At 33.0% G+C, this 19,984-nt stretch overlaps 1 protein-coding gene across 11 annotated transcripts in view; it reads left to right on the forward strand.

Annotated features, from left to right (window-relative positions):
- AKAP9 (A-kinase anchoring protein 9) overlaps nt 1-19,984 on the forward strand; it is a 150,214-nt gene that overhangs the window by 14,456 nt on the left and 115,774 nt on the right. For 10 of the 11 annotated variants that reach the window (XM_059933800.1, XM_059933803.1, XM_059933805.1 and 7 more), the window contains exons 2-3: nt 6,725-6,979; nt 14,280-14,324. The exons of the other annotated variant lie outside the window; for it this stretch is intronic. In XM_059933800.1, the coding sequence (XP_059789783.1) occupies nt 6,725-6,979; nt 14,280-14,324 (300 nt within the window). The remainder of the gene's footprint in view (nt 1-6,724; nt 6,980-14,279; nt 14,325-19,984) is intronic. 11 annotated transcript variants of the gene reach the window in all.

Here is a 19,984-nt window from a genome sequence, read left to right on the forward strand (position 1 = left end):
CCCATAGTCTCATAACCTACAAGTAATCACTATTAGTTTGTTCATTCTTTGTTTCTATGTATATTTTTAAGCTTAGCTTGAATCATACTCTGCATGCAGTTTTGGCCTCTTTTCTCCCCCAGCTTTATGTTGAGAGCATTTTCCCACATTAAATTTTTTGGAAAACATTATCTTTGACAGGTACATAATATTACATTGTATGGTTGTACAGTAATGTAACCATGGACCTGATTTATCATTTTAGTTGTTTTTTTAGAAACTATACAGGTATTCTGAAGTTCTGAGGAATAAGCCTAAAATTATTGCTTATGGTTCCTCTTTTCTGTAAAAAAGAAAAAATTATCTTTTTTTTCACTCAACAAATTTTTATTGAGAACCTACATGTAGGCACTATTCGAGACTTAAGAGTATTACATAGGCTTTGATTTTGATTAAAAATCCCTGCCCTCCTGGAGCTTATCTTCTAGTTATTTGTTCTGCAATAATAATTTGACTTCATATACTTCTTATAGTAACATGAGCCTAAAACAGTATTTTGATAATTTTATATACTTAGAAGTGATTTGTTCTGAACACTATAATGTAATCATTCCGCTTTTTATTCTATATCTTTTTTCATTTGGGATCATTTAGTAATAGATACTGTTTATTGAACTGTTTTTTCAAGCAACAGTTAAAAAGAAACTTTTTTATAATGTAGAATTCTAGTTTTTCTTCTACATAATTAAGTGAGAGTACGGGGAAGAAAAAGGGAAAGGAATAGTTGAAAAAAACTTTTCTAATTTAGGCATTGAAAGCTGGAAGAAATTTTATTGATTGATTGGCATATAGTTGATCTACAATATTATATTAGTTTCAAGTGTACAACATAGAGATTTAATATTTTTATAGGTTATACTCCATTTAAAGTTATTATAAAATATAGACTATATTCCCTGTGCTGTACAGTATATCCTTGTATCTTACTTAAAATATTTTATACATAGTAGTTTGTACCTCTTAATCCCCTACCACTGTATCTTGCCCCTTGCCCCACTGGTAACCACTAGTTTGTTCTCTATATCTGAGTCTGTTTCTGTTTTGTTATATTCATTTGTTCTGTTTTTTAGATTCCACATATAAGTGAAAACATACAGTATTTGTCTTTCTCTGTCTGACTTATTTCAGTAAGCATAAAACCCTCTGGTCCATCCATGTTGATACAAATGGCAGAAGTTCATTCTTTTTTATGGCTGAGTAATATTCCATTGTATGTATACCACATTTTCTTTATCCATTCATCTGTTGATGCACACTTAGGTTGCTTCCATATGTTGGCTATTGTAAATAATGCTACTGTGAACATTGGGGTGCATGTATCTTTTTGGATTAGTGTTTTTGTTTTCTTAGGATATATCACCTAGGAGTAGACTTGCTGGATCATATGGTAAAACTGAAAGAAGTTTTACGAGATCCTTCTAATCCTCCTCTTCATTGTACAGTTGAAAAAACTGAGTTCTCTTGAGGTTAAGTGGCTTGTCCAGTGTCACATAGCTAGCTTATTAGAGTCTCTGTAAACACAGCAGTCCAGTACTCTAATATATGTAATCCATATTCTTTTTGAAACATTATTTTCACTCAAAAAATAGTTGGGCCTACTATGTGCCAGACAATGACATGTGTTAAAATTTGCAAAATTAAGGTAACTTTTTCAGTTCCAGAATCTGTTTTCTTCTTAGACATGAAGGTGTTCCAAAACTTTAAGAAAAATTCTGCATTGATTGAGGTTGTAGGATATAAATAAGACTGCTGGCTCCATAAGGTAAAGTCCTGTGGTCTTTTCCATATCTGATTTCCTCGGGTCTATTTGGCACTGTTATTTTCCAACAGTTTGTATTCTGTCATATCGTTGGAAAATATTCTTCAGAGCATCTTTAAAGTGTTGCTTTTGTCTTCTTTGTTTTCAGTTGCCCTACTTCAGCTCTACATACAAATTGTGTTTGGGTCAACTGTGTTATTCTTCTGTGTTTTCATAGTTAGGTCCCTGAAGTTTTGTTGTAATAGCTCGTACAGCATTCTTGTTCAGCGTTCATTAAGGAATATCACAAAGGTAAAGGCTGCACGGACAGGTACAAATAGTTACATAATTAGAATTAATTAGGATTTCTTAAATTTTCTACAGTAAAAACATAGCTGCTTATAGCTGCTTTTGAAGACTAGAGAAAGTAGATAACATTTTAAAAATATTTTATAATTTCTTGGTGTATGTGTGTGTTGTGTGTGTGTTTTTTCCCTAGTGTTGTCAAAATATTTGTTTTGGTGATTTCATTTGTTCATGCCTTTAAACTTCGTGTTCTAGATTTAATGTTAGTGTTTTTAAGTTTAATGACAAATGAAGGAAAAGAGCTCAGAATGCATGGAATGCAGATTGGTATAATGGAAAGAATACTGGATTTAGAGTCAGATGTTCTTGTTCTATTTTGCTACTTTTGGGCAAGTAACTCATATTTGTCTTCAAATCTCAGCTTCCACATTCTTTTCTCAATATTTCATGACTTCTCCCTTACATTCCCATTCAAATTAAGTCTTTCTGTTTTAGACTTTCTTTAGTACCTATGCTTTTTTTTCAAAGCACATTTTGTCTCTTGAAATGATATATTTCTGTATTTGTCCATATTTGTTTAATTTTTTTCTTTCTACCTGGATTACAATTCAGAGGAGTAGGGTTTGTATCTGTTTCATTACTACCTACCCTGCACAGGGCAAACACATGGTAATTTATTCCATAAACTCAATATTTATTCCATAAACACAATAAATATTTTTTAAATAAATGAACTACTCACTACTGTCTGTCATATGCCAAGTTATTTCCTTCACAGCTATAAAACTCTACAACCACACCTCTTACAGAAAGCCTTTTTTGAGAAAATCAGGACAAGAGAAGTTCCCATACTACCTCCTTAAAGATACATAGGACTGTTGAGTTTACAAAATTGTACACTAACTTCTACCTTGTTTCTCACCACTCAGTGAAATATTAGGCTGGCCTAGACTAAAAGATCCTACTGTTAAGACCGTGTATTTCAACTCATGTCTAGCTTTGTGCCTGGCACATAAACACCTGATGAACTCTCAAGAAACAAAACAGATTCCAGTTAGTACTTTTATTGAAGTGACATTATAAAAACTTGGCATTTTTTTTACAGCATTAAAAAAATTCCCTGTTTTATTGAGAATGATCATTTATAAATAAATATTGAGTTTATGGAATAAATTATTGGTCATTTTTATTTAATTATTTATTCGTGTTCTGGTCAGGGTAAGACATTTGCTTGAGATCTGAATTAGTTTTGAAAGACAAGTGTATATGGACATGATATCTTTCCAGTAAATCTTGCAGCTATTTCCGTGCCTGCATATGTTAACATTTTTATAATTGGCTTCCAAATGACAAACACAGATGTCTGTAGTCTGAATTTCCAGCATGTTTTAGAATAAATGTTTTTCCAGTAATTTAAAGTGTACCATTGCAGTATCAAATGATTAGCTAATTGAATAGAGTTTCTGATTTTTGCTTATCTGCCAGCTTGCCATTTTTCAGATTTAAAATAAAAATAGATAGCTGTTTATGATGTGATTTATGATGTGATCTTGTTCCCTTTCTCATGTTTTTACAAAACAGAACTCTTCCTAAAAAGCTATTATGGGCATTGTTTTTCTGAGAATTTAATTTTGTCATTTGTTTAGTTTTTCTGTTTATTTGTTTTGCCTAGTGGGGTAGAGAGATTATGGTGAGAGGGAATATTTTATATTTTAATTCATTTAATTGCCACTTTGAATTCTGAGACCATGGAACTTTTTTAGATAGTGGGATTAGATATGCCAGTTTCTCATCTTAGTTCTTAGGTTCTGTGGAACAGTGCTTAAAATTATTGCTTAATGTTAACTTTTCTATAAAAGGTACATTATCTTTTTTTCACTCATCATGTATTTATTGAGTACTGTTCTAGATTTTGAATATATAGCAGTGAACAAAAGTTCTTACATTCATGGAGTTTACCTTCTGGTTAATTGTTCTGAAAAAATAATATGACTTCATGTAATCAATAACATAGGCCTGAAACAATGTCTTGGTAATTTTATGTCCTTAGAAGTGATTAGTTCTAAACACTGTAATAGAACTATTCTCCTTTTTTATTTTTTATTTTTTATAGCTGGGTTGGGTCTTCTTTGCTGCGCGCGGGCTTTCTCTAGTTGTGGCGAGCAGGGGCTACTCTTCACTGTGGTGTGTGGGCTTCTCATTGCAGTGCCTTCTCTTGTTGCAGAGCACAGGCTCTAGGCATGCGGGCTTCAGTGGTTGTGGCACACAGGCTTAGTAGTTGTGGCGCACAGGCTTAGTTGCTCTGCGGCATGTGGGATCTTCCTGGACCGGGGCTTGAACCCTTGTCCCCTGCATTGTCAGGCGGTCTCTTAACCACCGCGCCACCAGGGAAGTCCCTATTCTACTTTTTATTCCATATCTATTATTAACCTTTTCATTGGGTTCATTTAATAATGGATACTGTTGTCTCAGGCAGCGGGTTTTTTGTTTGTTTTTTTTAAAATTTTCTCTTTTGTTATGTATTTGTACATCTAAATAAATATTAAATATAAATTATATATCCTAACAGAGTTGGAATTTTAAACAAAATCTTCATTATTGTCCTGATATCCTCTGCTGTCTGAATATATTTTTAAATCTTAAGAATGTCATTAGCATATTTTTGCTTTTACATTCTTTCTGAGGGATCGTTTTAAAATGATGTCCCTAGACTTTTGATTCTATTTACAGATAATATATAATAGTGTTTCAGTTGGTTTATTTTTAAGAATGAATTTGCTCTCCAAAGTAGTTTAAATGCATTCCAGCATCTTACTAATGTACAAATAGAGGCAACTGGTCTTGCATCTGTTCCTTAAGCAGATAGTAGAATAACCGACTAGTTGCTGATCAACTGGGGAAGAAACTTAAATGTGATATATTTTTATATTGCAGGGTCAGTGATTAGATATTTCTGACTTATTAATTAGACACATTTGTTAAGTAAACAGTACATATCTATAAACTTTTCTTCATTTACAGCAGACATATGCTGTATGTTATTCTATAGATTCTAGTATTTGTCACATTTTGATAGTTAATGATATCAACATCATCAAGATTGCTTTAATCCTTTATATCATAAGACATTTACTGGCCATCTTTGTAATTGGTCTAATTTATATATTAATATGTTTGTATATTTCCTCTATTTCCTCTTTTTAAGGCACAGAGGGCTTACACCTGTTCTTATGCTTTTGTTTCTTTCAGAATGACTGAGTTCAAATTAAATTTAGGAATTGGTAGTTAATAGTTGCTTCATATAAAATTTGGAAAATTTATGCACCAAAAAGGAAATTTCAAGTGAGCATAAGGAAAAATACCTGTAATCCCAAATCCAGAGACAGACCAAAGTTGTTATGGTTATATTCTTACAGAATTTATCCAGGCCTATGTGTATAATGTTATTAAAATTTAAGATAGGTATAATTGTTGAAGGCTGTGAGCCTGAGGCCTGCCTTATCTTTGTTAAAAGAGATGCACTTAATTTTCCTTTCACTAAAAAAGGTTATGTTGCAATATTATACCTAATGTTGTATATAAACATTTACTATTAATAATGGTTTACATTAATATTTTTAATATTAATAATGGTTTGCATTAGTATTATTTTAATTGAATTAATCTAGTATTGCCCAAAATATGTTATCCATACTTCTGATATAGGTAATGATGAGATATTTTAGGTGATATCCGATCCAGTATTAAAAAACAGTGGATAGTATTGTAAAAAAAAAAAGTTACTACTTTTCCAGGTTTCTTTAACCAGGTTTCTTATAAGCCAAAAGTCTGATACTCATAGATCCTTAGCACCCCTCTAACACTTGCCTGTTTCTCTTAGAACCTTCAGCAAAATATCTAGCTAAAATTTTAATAATACAGTTTTATTTTTCATTGTATTCATTTTTGTTTTTATTTTTTAAAAAATGACAAGTGATACTGTTTTTAATTTATGTCAAGGATAGAAAGTATCCTTTTAAAATAAATTTAAATAAGAAAAGTACACTAGTTAAAACATATTAAGTAACTGGTAAGTTTAGGTGACACTAGGATATGGCAAAAATCCTGATGATGGTATGCAAATGATTAAGGGCTAGGAGGCTCTACTGTTTGATACTGAAAATATTTATAATTTTTCCCATTATAAACAAGTCTGCAATGATCATTTGTATAGCTAAAGCTTTTTGCATGAAATAATTACATTTACTAATATAAGTAAGTGGAAGTTGCAGAAATTCCACAAAGCAAATGCATTTAGAGCTCCTATGTTTTCATATAATCTCATATCCAGAGATTATACTCTCACTAAACAGTGAATGAGAATGCCTGTTTTTTATTCTACCCAACTCTGGGCTAATTTTTTTTCTTTTGACATGATATTTTCAGTTCTTCTCAACATTTGAACAGTATTCATTCAGAAATACCTAGTTTCTTTGCAATTCAGTAGTCATTCTTGTGTTAAACACAGTAACCGTTGTCCATTATTTTGTCATCATTTCAGTGATGGGTTGATCTTTTAAAGAAAGTGACTCCAAATCTACTTTTTTCTTAGTGCTGATAAAGAAAAATTATCTTTGACAATAACGATTTTTTTTCCTGTAGCTTGCCCAGTTTCGACAAAGGAAAGCTCAATCTGATGGGCAGAATCCTAAGAAGCAGAAAAAAAAGAGGAAAACTTCAAGTAGTAAACATGACATGTCAGCATACCATGCTGTGAATATTGAGCAATCACAGAGTGATGAGATGTGCACAAATAGTTCTCAGAGATCAGGATCAGCTGTGACTCCTGAATCCACAATAATGAGAGCTCTACACAGTGGAGAAATAGTTAAACATGACCAGGTCTTCTCTGTTGAAGTAAGTATTCATCCAGATTTTTAAATACTAGCATTCTAAGTGTAAAGTTGTTGTAATGACAACACTCATTAGCACCCTATGCGATTTTTTGTGAGCTTGATTTAACAAACACTTATTGAGCAGCTGTATTACACCAAAGATTGAGCACCAAGGATACAAAGATAAATATGATAGTCTCTATCCTTGAAAGTCACTCTAGTGGGGAAGGTGGATGTAAGATAGGCTGTGTACCTCGATTAGAGCCATGCTAGCAACAATGCACATGGTGCCCTAAAGTACCATGATTTGGGGGAATGCCCAAATCAGTCTTGTGTGTGTTATTTGGGAAAGTTTCCAGGAAGAGGTAATAGAACCAAGTCTTGAGGTGTAAGTTAGAGTTAGCTAGAGACAAAGAAGTAGGGCAGACAACCTCCATGCTGAAGAATCAGCGTTCTCAAAGACATGAAACAGTGTGATGTGATTTGGAAACCTTAAGTAGTTTAGTTTTACATGGATCTCAAAGTGATCAGGATAGGATGGTGGTAATGGTGAACAGAGGGAGGCTGTACTTGGCCCATAGAAAGTTTTCCTCAATAAATGCTAATTTTCTACCTCCCATTAATGATGGAATTTTCAAGAATAAGGAGATGAGGGAGAAGTTAAGAGTGGATTGGGTGGTGGGTGGGATGGTGGAGCTACCAACTAAGACCAGGAGTAGAGAACGATGGGATGCTTAGGAGGAAGAGTGTTGTACAAGGCAAAAAATGATAATTTGGATTGTGCCTTGGCATATTTAGGTGGAAATAGGATTTAGATATATAGGGATTTGAGCTTTAGCCAAGAGTCAGAGATGTCATAGAGATTTGCTATTCATCATAAAAGTGGATCTCACTGAGTTTTTCCTACTTAGAGTTCTTTGAGCATTTTGAATACATAGATTAATGTTTTTCATCACCTTTGGGAAGTTTTCAGCCATTATATCTTCGAATATTCTTTCTGACCCTTTCCTCTCCTTCTGAGTCTCCATTATTCATATGTTAGTATGTTTGTTGCACAGGTCTTTGATGATCTGTTCATTTTTTTAAAATTCTTTTTTCTTTTACTCAGACTGGATAATTTCAGTTGAACTATATTGAAGTTTGCTCTGATTCTTCTTCCTCCTCAGATCTCCTGTTAAGCCCCTCTAGTGAATTTTACATTTCAGTTATTTTACTTTTAACTCTAGAATTTCTCTTTGGTTCTTTTATAAATTCTTTCTTTTTTTATATTCCCTATTTGGCGAGGCATTGTTCTTATAATTTTCTTTAGTTTTTTAGACATTATTTCCTTCATTTATTTGACTTTTTAAAAAATAGCTAATTTAAAATCTTTGTCTATTAAGTCCAATATTTGTTTCCTCAGGGACAGTTTCTACTGACTACTGTTTTTCTTGTGTATGGGCCATACTTTCCTTTTTCTTTGTGTATTTGTAATTTTTAAAAAATTTATTTATTTATTTTTGGCTGCATTGGTCTTCTTTGCTGCAAGTGGGCTTTCTCTAGTTGCAGAGAGCAGGGGCTACTCTTCATTGCAGTGCGCAGGCTTCTCATTGCGGTGGCTTCTCTTGTTGCGTAGCACAGGCTTTAGGCACGCGGGCTTCAGTAGTTGTGGCTCGTGGGCTCTAGAATGCAGGCTCAGTAGTTGTGGCACATGGGCTTAGTTGCTTCACGGCATTTGGGATCTTCCCGGACCAGGGCTTGAACCAGTGTCCCGTGCATTGGCAGGTGGATTCTTAACCACTGAGCCACCAGGGAAGCCCTGTATTTGTAATTTTTTGTTGAAATCTAGATCTTTTGTATAATACTATATAGCAACCGTGGTGCTTGATTTGATTTGAAGATGTTTTTATTTTCATTTTCTGCCTAACAAATCAATACTTGGGCTTTCACTAGAATTTTAGCATTTCAAGTGCAGAGTGTCTTGTTCACCATTTTATCCTCAGTAGTACAGTTCTTAGTACACAATATGCGTTTAATCAGTAGCCATTCAAAAGAATAAGTAAGTGAGCGAACCATAAGGACTTGCATCATGAAAGTGGTTTTTTGTGGTTTTTTTTTTTTTTTTTTGGCCGCGCTGGGTCTTCATTGCTGTGCACAGACTTTCTCTAGTTGTGGCGAGTGGGGGCTACTCCTCGTTGCAGTGCACAGGCTTCTCATTGCGGTGGCTTCTCTTGTTGCTGAGCACAGGCTCTAGGCACACGGGCTTCAGTAGTTGCAGCATGCAGGCTCAGTGGTTGTGGCACACGCGGCCCAGAGTGTGCAGGCTTCAGTAGTTGCAGCGTGTGGGCTCAGTAGTTGCGGCACACAGGCTCTAGAGCACATGGGCTTCAGTAGTTGTGGCACATGGGCTTAGTTGCCCGTGGCATGTGGTATCTTCCCGGACCAGAGATCGGACCGATGTCCCCTGCATTGGCAGGTGGATTCTTAAACACTGGACCACCTGGGAAGTCCCATGAAAGTGTTATAGATTTAAAAGAGGGCCACATAAGTTAGGAACCACTGATACAGGATTTTAGAATAGGAGTAAGCTTATTTCTGTTCCTGGCATCATTACTACATCAGAGAGGAGGTTGACTTGGAACTTGGTCTTGAGTGCTGAATAAAATTTCCGTAAGTGTAGATGAGAAAGGAGACAGTGATGGTTCATGTTTGGTTTTTTTTCGGTTTTTGCTTTTTTTGTTTGTTTGGTTGGTTTTTTTTGTTTTTTGTTTCTGTTAATTTTTTTGAGCTCATTGGACACGTACTTTATTATCTTTCCCCATTTTGGAGGAATACTTCTCAGACTTCCATGTGTATACAGATCACATGTGGGATCTTTTTAAAATGTAGATTCTGATTCAGCAGGTCTGGGTGGGGCCCATGAATCAGCTTTTTTTTTTTTTTTAAATGTTTTTAAATTGAAGTATAGTTGATTTACAATGTTGTGTTAGTTTCTGATGTACAACAAAGTGATTCAGTTATAAGTATATATACATATACTTATGTATATATATGCATCCATATATATGTATATATACTTATTCAGATTCTTTTCCATTATGGTTTATTACAAGATATAGAATATAGTTCCATGTGCTATACAGTAGGATCTTGTTGTTTATCTATTTTATATATAGTAGATTGTATCTGCGAATCCCAAAGTTCTAATTTATCACTCCCTGCCTTTCCTCTTTGGTAACCATAAGTTTGTTTTCTACGTCTGTGATTTTGTTTCTGTTTTGTAAATAAGTTCATTTCTGTCATTTTTTTGATTCCACATGTAAGTTATATCATATGATGTTTGTCTTTCTCTGTTTGACTTACTTCACTTACTATGATAATCTCTAAGTCCATGCATGTTGCTGCATATGGCATTATTTCCTTTTTTATGGCTGAGTAGTATTCCATTATATATAGATAGATAGATAGATAGATAGATAGATAGATAGATAGATAGATAGATATCATATCTTCTTTATCCATTCATCGGTCGATGGACGCTTAGGTTGTTTCCGTGTCTTAGCTATTGTAAATAGTACTGCTATGAACATTGGGGTGCATGTATCTTTTCCAATTAGAGTTTTCTCCAGATATATGTCCAGGAGTGGAATTGCTGGATCATATGGTAATCATATGAGTATTATGTTGGCTGTGAGTTTGTGATAAATAACTTTTATTATGTTGAGATATGTTCTCTCTATACCAACTTTAGTAAGAGTTTTTATCATGAATGGATATTTCACAAAAATAAACTGAAAATGGATTAAAGACCTAAATATAAGACCGGATACTATAAAACTCTTAGAGGAAAACATAGGCAGAACACTCTTTGGCATAAATTGCAGCAATATCTTTTTCGATCTGTCTCCTAGAGTAATGGAAATAAAAAGAAAAATAAACACCTAGTTAAACCCAAAAGCTTTTGCACAGCAAAGGAAGCCATAAACAAAACGAAAAGACAACGCACAGAATAGGAGAAAATATTTGCAAGTGATGTGACTGACAGTGGATTAATCTCCAAAACTTACAAACAGCTCATATGGCTTAATATCAAAAAAACAAACAACCCAATCAAAAAATGGGCAGAAGACCTATATAGACATTTCACTAAAGAAGATATACAGATGGCCAAGAGGCACATGAAAAGATGCTCAACATCGCTAACTATTAGAGAAATGCAAATCAAAACTACAGTGAGATACCACCTCACACCAGTCAGAATGGCCATCACCACAAAGTCTACAAACAATAAATGCTGGAGAGGGTGTGGAGAAAAGGGAACCCTCCTATACTGGTGGGAATATAAATTGGTATAGCCACTATGAAGAACAGTATGGAGGTTCCTTAAAGAACTAAAAATAGAGCTAACATATGATCCAGTAATCCCACTCCTGAGCATATATCTGGAGAAAACCATGGTTCAAAAGGATACACGCACCCCAGTGTTCATTGCAGCGCTGTTTACAATAGCTAAGACATGGAAACAGTCTATCCATTGACAGCTGAATGGATAAAGAAGATGTGGTACATATATACAATGGAATATTACTCAGCCATTAAGAAGAATGATGGATGGACCTAGAGTCTTTAATGCAGAGTGAAGTAAGTCAGAGAAAGACAAATATCATATGATATTGTTTATATGTGGAATCTAAAAAAATGATACAAATGAACTTATTACAAAACAGAAACAGACTCACAGACTTAGAGAATGAATTTATGGTTACCAGGGGGAAGGATGGGGGGAGGGATAGATTGGGAGTTTGAGATTAACATGTACACACTGCTGTATTTAAAATAGATAACCCTATTAGAATTTTTTAATGTTTCTTTATGTGTATACACAGGATAATTTTATAGATGTAAATATTATGTTTAATTGTATTCAATAACATGAACACAAAAGTGGAATGATAATAAAATAAAATAGATAACCAACAAGGACCTCCTGTATAGCACAGCGAATTCTGCTTAGTAGTCTGTAATAACCTAAATGGGAAAAGAACTTGAAAAAGAATAGATACATGTGTGTGTATAACTGAATCACTTTGCTGTACACCTGCAACTAACACAACATTGTTAATCAACTATACTCCAATATAAAATAAAAATTTTTTTAATTTTTAAAAAAGAATGGATGTTGAATTTTATCAGATGCTTTTTCTGCATCAATTGAGATGATCATGTGGTTTTTGTCTTTTCTTCTGTTGATGTGGTGTATCACATTGATTGATTTGCGTATGTTGAACCATCCTTGTGAACCTCAGATAAATCCAGCTTAATCATGGTGTATGATCCTTTTTAATGTGTTTGTGGATTTGGTTTGCTAATATTTTGTGGAGGATTTTCTCATCTATATTCATCAAAGATATTGTATTGTAATTTTCTTTTTTTGTGGAATCTTTGTCTGGTTTGGGTATCAAGGTGATAGTGGCTTCATACAATGACTTTGGGAGTTTTCCCTCCCCTTTAATCTTTTGGAAGAATTTGAGCAGGATTGATATAAGTTCTTCTTTGTATGTTTAGGAATCCCCCAGTGAAGCCATCCAGTTCTGGACTTTTGTTTGAAGGGAGTTTTTTAAAATTACAGATTCTGTTTCACTTCTAGTGATCAGTCTGTTCAAATTCTCTATTTCTTCTTGATTCAGTTTTGGTGGGCTGTATGTTTCTAGAAACTGGTCCATTTATTCTAGGTTGTCCAATTTGTTGGCACATAATTGTTCATAGTATTCTCTTATGTCTTTTTGTATTTCTGTCGTATCAGTTGTTATTTCTACTCTTTCATTTCTTATTTTATTTTGGTCCTCTTTTCTTCTTGGTGATCCCTGCCAGAGGTTTGTCGATTTTGTCCTTTCAAAACACCAGCTCTTGGTTTTAGTGATTATTTCTATTGTTTTTTAAATCTCTGTTTTATTTATTTCCTCTCTGAGCTTTATTATTTCCTTCCTTCTGCTGACTTTAGGTTTTGCTTTTTCTTCTAATTCTTTTAGGTGGTAGGTTAGGTTGTTTATTTGAGAAATTTCTTGTTTTTGAGCAAGTCCTGTGTCACTATGAACTTCCCTCTTAGGACTGCTTTTGCTGCATTTCATAGCTTTTGTATGGTTGTGTTTTCATTGTCATTTGTCTCAAGGTATTTTTTAAATTTCATTGTTGAGCCATTAGTTTTTTAGTAGCATATTGTTTAGTCTCCGTGTAATCATTTTTTCTCGTTTTTCTCTCTGCAGTTGATTTCTAGCTTCATGCTGTTGTGATCAAAAAAGATACTTGAAATAATTTCTGTCCTTTTAAATTTGTTTAGGCTTGCCATGTATCCTAGTATGTGGTCTATCCCAGAGAATATTCCATGTGCGCTTGAAAAGAATGTAGTCTGTTTTGGGGGGATGTAATGTCCTGAAAATATCGATTAAGTCTGACTGTTCTATTGTGTCATTTACAATCTCTGTTGCCTTATTTTCTGTCTGGAAGATCTGTCCATTGATGTCAGAAGGGTGTTAAAGTCTCCTATTATTATTATATTTCCATCAGTTTCTCCCTTTATGTCCATTAGTATTTGTTTTATGTAGGTGCTTCTGTATTGGATTCATATATGGTTCATATTTATTGAGTGAAAAAATGAAATATCTGGGTCTCTTTTCTCACTTGTAAAATTAGATTCTTAGATTTGATGAGAGCGTGTGAACAGTGAAAGCAGTGAAAATTTAGGTTTCCTCTTTGACTCTTCCTAGTACTTCTAAGCTGAGGGAAGCTTAGTAAAGCCACTCACTTCATACCCAAATCCCAGGGATGTAAGAATGAAGCAAGAATGTCTTTGAAAGTTTTTTGTAAGCTGCAACAGTGTTAATAACAACAGAGGTTGGTAATTTTCTTCAAGTTGTTGCTAATTTTCTAGCACCAAAATTTGATGATTCTTCATTTTAAAGAAATTGAACTTTTTGGAGTAACAATTTAGGACTTTATTTTATTTAAAAGAGATGTAAGCATTAGAGGGATGATATCTTTTATGGTGCTTTTGTCTTACAAATGATTTGTAGTGTATAAAAGACCCTGTGTGAAAGTACTTCTTGATACTTTTATATTTAGAAAACTGCCTAGTGATAAATTTTAGATGTGTTATTTAACCATTGTGATTCATAATCAGAGTGGAATTTTTAAAGAATTTAATAATTTTTTACCTGTTTTCTGGTAAAATTTTTTGAGTTTTCTGTCATAAGTTACCAGTAGTAATGGGCTAATAAAGTACAATATTTGGAGAGGGGATGCAGTAGAAAGACTTTAATATAATCAGTTTTTACTTTCTGTTTTAGCCGGAAAGTGAAATTTCAACCACGGCAGATGATTATAGTTCAGAGGTAAGGATAAGTAACACTGTGATTGACATTTCATATTCTTTTGAAATTATTGTTGATTATTAGTACTTTATTACTTGCAACTCACATGCTTTATGTTTTTATAAATATAATAAGAATATAGCACAGTATGATGTAATGTAAATGACCTAGAAAACCTGAAGTTTATATTTTTCTGATATATCTTTTTTACAGATTATTAACTAAAGTCTTAAATCTGTTTGAATAAGTTGGTCCTTAATTAGATTGAGGCCTTGTTTTAGTTTCTAGGAGAGTGTTTGAAATTGGGTTTCTAGGATACATGATATAAGGTATCCATATTTAACACAGTAAACATTTCATATTATAGGGTATTTTATTTTGCGTAATGCTTTTTACAACTGCTTGAATTCTAGTTAATTATATAAATTCATTTATTGAAATTAATATTGCAGTAGTGATTTTTAATTTAGGTAATAAAAGCTAACGTGGGCATTGGACACTTTAGGAAATACCTTCTTTATGTGTTAATAAATGTATGTCATTTTATCTTTTTCTTATTCTTTTAGATATGATTGTCATTTTTTTTTGTCTAATATTTGAGGACATGGAAAACTTTCTTACTTTGAATGGTTCAACAACTCAGTGTATTCTATAAGTTTTGATTTATTGTAGGTGTCTAATAGGAAAGAAAAAAAACTTCATGTACTTAAATGAACTTATTACTGTTTCGGATTGCTAATGGGAGTGAAAACTTTTACACTTCAAAAGTTTAATGTGTTTAAAAGCTGGAAATATACTTATTAGTGATCTGGTCAGGGAAATAATTAACCAATGTTAAATAAATAAATTAGTGCCCAGTTTAGGCTACATAAATTTGCCTTTATGGGAAGTATCTCAGTTTAAAATTACAGCTTGCAATTCAGAGAATCTGTGCTTGTGACTTTAAATTGGGGACTTAGATATGAAAACATTGCTTTTCTCTTCCATAATACCTTAATTCTTAGAGCTTGTCTTTCTTGATTGAAGTTTAAGATGGTTTGGCACTTGAACTACTGGTGATTTTTGGGCAGCCCAGGATTCCACAAAGTGCTTTTTTTTTTTTTCTTTATACCAAAGTGAATTTTTTTTATAATCCAAGTGGCTACAGATCAGACCATCTAATACATGCCTGTGAAATTTGGTTAAAATTTATATTTTAAATTTTTATTGTGATACCTAGTAAATATGATGTGTTTCAAAATGAGGTACAAATAATTTTAAATATAAGTCCTACAGATAAAAGTTAAAGCATGTTGTCCAGGGCTTCCCTGGTGGTTCAGTGGTTAAGAAGCTGTCCTGATAATGCACACGGGTTCAAGCCCAGGTCTGGGAAGATCCCACGTGTCGTGGAGCAACTAAGCCCATGTGCCACAACTACTGAGCCTGTGCCCTAGAGCCCACGAGCCACAACTACTGAGCCCGCATGCCACAACTGCTGAAGCCCGCATGCCTAGAGCCCATACTGTGCCACAAAGAGAAGCCACCGCAATGAGAAGCCCACGTGCTGCAACTAGAGAAAGCCTGTGCGCAGCAGTGAAGACCCAATGCAGCCAAAAATAAATAAATAAATAAATAAATAAAATTAAAAAAAAAAAAGAGTAATACGAATTTTAAAAAAAACAAAAAAACATGTCCATGATTCAACAATAAGAAATATATTTTACATATATATGTGTATGTAATTTTATATATTTACATATGTATTACGTATATGTGTATAGTTGTATACATGAATAATTGTGCACATGAATAATTGTGCACATGAGTAATATATACATATTCATACATACATATTTTTTTAAACCAAACTTTCAGGAAAAGATACTTTACTATGTGACCGGTCCTCTGATACTTTTTCTAACACTGGTCACAAAAACTCAATTGATTAGCTGATGTATAAGTTGAAAAAATTAGTGATTTAGAAGGTTATGTTGAAAGATAATTATGAATAATCTTTGACAGATTTGACCACATTTGAATCATATTCCTTGTAATATCCATTTTGGGCCTAGATTCATAATGGATTATACTTTGAGAAATTTACATATTTTACTATGTGTATAGAAAATAGTATAGAATTGATAGTCTGAGAAATATTTGATGATGTCTCATCAAGATTGCTAAAATGGGTACTGCTTCAATCCATGATACTCTGGACTGGCTTTGGGTCTTTAGCTACTTGATTTAATGACATTGGACTGGTTTGACTGAGCTAGAATTTCAGAGGACTTCTAAGCCATATTCACAGTCTTAGGAGGCAGAAAAATCTTCAGTAGGTCAAATTTATAAACCAAAGAGTACACAACATGGTAAATCAACTATATTTCAATAAAAATAAAAAATAAAACAAGGAGTAAATCTCACACTGTAATACTCTTCATATTAGAACTCTTAAGGGACCTCTAAAATGAAATTCCTTTCTAGGCAACACATATAACTTCACTACAAATAACAGATTTGTGAAGTATGACAGTCTTGGCTGCTCTGGTTTGCATTTGAATATTCTTAAAATTTTAAAATTACATGGTGTTAATCATAAGACACATAATTATCTTGTATTTTGTCTAAATATCACTGCCATTTTTCTGGTCCATAGGGAAATAAGGTGATGTAAAAGAGAAGGGGCTTTGGAGCCAGAAAGTCCTATTTTCAAATTTCAGCTTCTTCGCCTCTGAGCAGGATGAATTTGGACACATCACTTAAACTCTGAAATACAGTTTCCTTACCTGTAAAATGGGGGAAATAATATCTATATCACAGGGTAGTTTTGAGGGTTATTTGGTAATTTTAGTATGATGTTTGATACATAAAAAACAATCAGCAAAGCTTGTGTTTTTTTTTTACTGTGCTTCACTAGATGTATGCTTTTCTTCACACTAAGTTTATATGAAACAAATGAATGATGTGAATTCTTTTAACAATTTATTCTCAGAAGGATTTCAGATTCTGATTCTATGTTTAATTAGCAATTAGTTTAGAAATTTTATTTTGATAGATATGGTATGTGCTTAATGTTCTTGACTTCTGTGGCTAGTATATCCCTTGGATTAAAAAATGGATTCAGGTCTAGAAAGGATTAGTCAGATAATTTTATCCTGTGATCTCCCTAAGATCTGTTCTGTATAAAAATATATCCAATTGTGTATACTAGAGAAATCAGACTAAATAAAAAATACCCTTCTTATGAATTAATTTAAATTATACATAATCTTTTCAGTTCTTGGTGAAGGGACATTTATATATAGAATACCATATTTACATAAAATATTTTTATTGATACCCTTAGAGCAGGGTTATTTGGGGAAAGTTGGAAATGCTACAGGCAACATACAGGGATAAGACAAATAAATATGCTTTGCTATGTATAGAAAGATGAAATGATAGTAGGGCATACAGTCTTTTTCTGGACTTCAACTGATTATTCAGAACTTCTTAACAAGTCACTTACAGGACTCACGACATTTATGAAGTGACTGGCTGCAGTTGGAGACGGAGACATAGCCTAGAACCAGCCATTAAGTAACGTAAACTTAGCTTTTCAACTTTGACTTGGGTTTCTTTCTTTCTTTTTTTTAACTTCACCTTATTTTCATTTTCTCCCTCCCTGTCTCAGCTTATATATTGAAGGTGTACAACATGGTGCTTGATACTTAACTTTGACTTTGACTGAATGATCTTAACCTCATTAGTTTCTTGGCTCTAATTCCAGGAGTCAGCTAGGCACAGTGAACTCCTATAATTTTTATGAACTATTAGATTCTTCTTATTTTTTTATTAAAACGTCCATTATTAATATTTTTGTACACACTGCCAAATTAAGTATAATAAGGATAAGGTGTTAATCATAAATAAAGAGTGAGTTGTTCTTCTGTGTTTTTGAACTGATGTCCACTGAAAGGAAAAGTTTCTGTGTGAAGAACATTTTATGATTATAAAATAAGAGTCATCTTTCCTCTGATTCTTTCTGAATAGCAGTATTTTTAGGAGATGATACTTACTCTACAGAACATTTTAAAATTTAGAATGTACCTTATTTGTACTTTCCCAAATCTTCAAGTTGTCTACACAGATTGAGTAAATTATGAATTCAAAAAGACTCTATTAGTATAGCCTAAAGGTTAAATAACTTTGAAAAATGCCACAGTAAAGAACGACATTAAGAAAAGTTAAGCTTTCTTCAGTTGGAGGGGTCTGTTCATCTAATCTTCATGTTTCAAGCTGTTAATGTGCCTTCATATTATGGTTTACCAAGTATTGTGTTAAAACGCTAGTGTAAGGAGATGAGATAAATGCTCTACCTGTTAGGTATCAGTGAAGTGATTATCTAGATTAAAAAATATCATTTATTGCTAACTATTAATGATCCTAATATTCTGTTGTTTCTTTTCTAACTTTGAAATATAGTTTAGTTCTGGTGTATAATCTCTTATTACCTATTTACATGATATTAAATTTTTAAGAACTATTAATATTGACAAGATTTTAATATTTATTATAATAACATAATTAAGTTTTGAAAACAGTCATGTAGTATTTTAAGAAGCCAATACATATGACTTGCTCAAGTGTAAAATGTGCTCAATTTAGAGAAAAGTTAAGCTGAATGTTGGCTATTTAATGTGTTAGATTCAATTATTATAAATAGATAACTAATTTATGTAAGTGACATCATCACCACTTAAAGGAATATCCTTTGCTTAATATGATATTTGAAAATATTCATAAAATCCATTTCATTATACTGTTACACTAAAGGAAAAGTTTAGTAGATGTTTATCAAAGTGCTTCATTTCAAAATCAAGAAAAGCTAATTGAAATTTAGAATTTAATTTGAAAGTTATTGCAAGTGACTTTATTAATAATCTTAATAGAGTTAGTATTGCTGTGTTCTGATAGTTTTCACAAATTCTAGTAATGTGTTGCCATAAAGGTGAAATTTTTTTTTAACTTTAAGCTTTGTTTTTTGAAATTATCCTCGGGAAAAAAAGAAGGAATCAAACTCTGGAAAGAACTCTTAATTAGGATCTTCACTTTTTCAAGTGTTGTGATCCATATCAACCTAATCCTGATTCTAAGATATTCTGTTCTATGTAATTGAACAGTAAAAACTTCATTATCTTGGATTCTGTTAACATAGAATTGTGAGAAATTAAATGTAAACAGGAATGAAGTTCACTTGTTTGCTGTTAGGGGGAAGGAAGGTATTATTGAGTAGATTAATTGATCTGAAATTAATCTCCCACCAGGTCAACCCCAGAGACATATTCTGCCAACCTCCTGCATCCTACCACAAAATGTCTATGATAGAGACACCTGTATTCTGGAAAATCTCCACATCTGTCAGGGTTGGCATGGCTATCATAGTACCCTCAGGGGAAGGTTCTTGGGGGAGTTTTCCTCAGCTCTTGACATCTCCTCCTACTTCTTCACCTGCTTGCCAACCTTCAGTAGATGTACATCAGTAAACAGTTTTACTTTAAAATGAATAGGGCTTAATCAAAAAACAATTATTTAAATGATTTTAAGGCAGTGTTTTGTAGAGGAGGATCTTGTAACTAGAGGTTTATAGTTATTCTTCTGAAGACAAAAGAGAAACTGCACTTAGTCAGAACCTTAATTCACTTAAATGAAAATGTATAGCA

This window comes from Balaenoptera ricei, chromosome 9 (genome assembly GCF_028023285.1).
Source record: "Balaenoptera ricei isolate mBalRic1 chromosome 9, mBalRic1.hap2, whole genome shotgun sequence".
Lineage (NCBI taxonomy): Eukaryota > Metazoa > Chordata > Mammalia > Artiodactyla > Balaenopteridae > Balaenoptera > Balaenoptera ricei.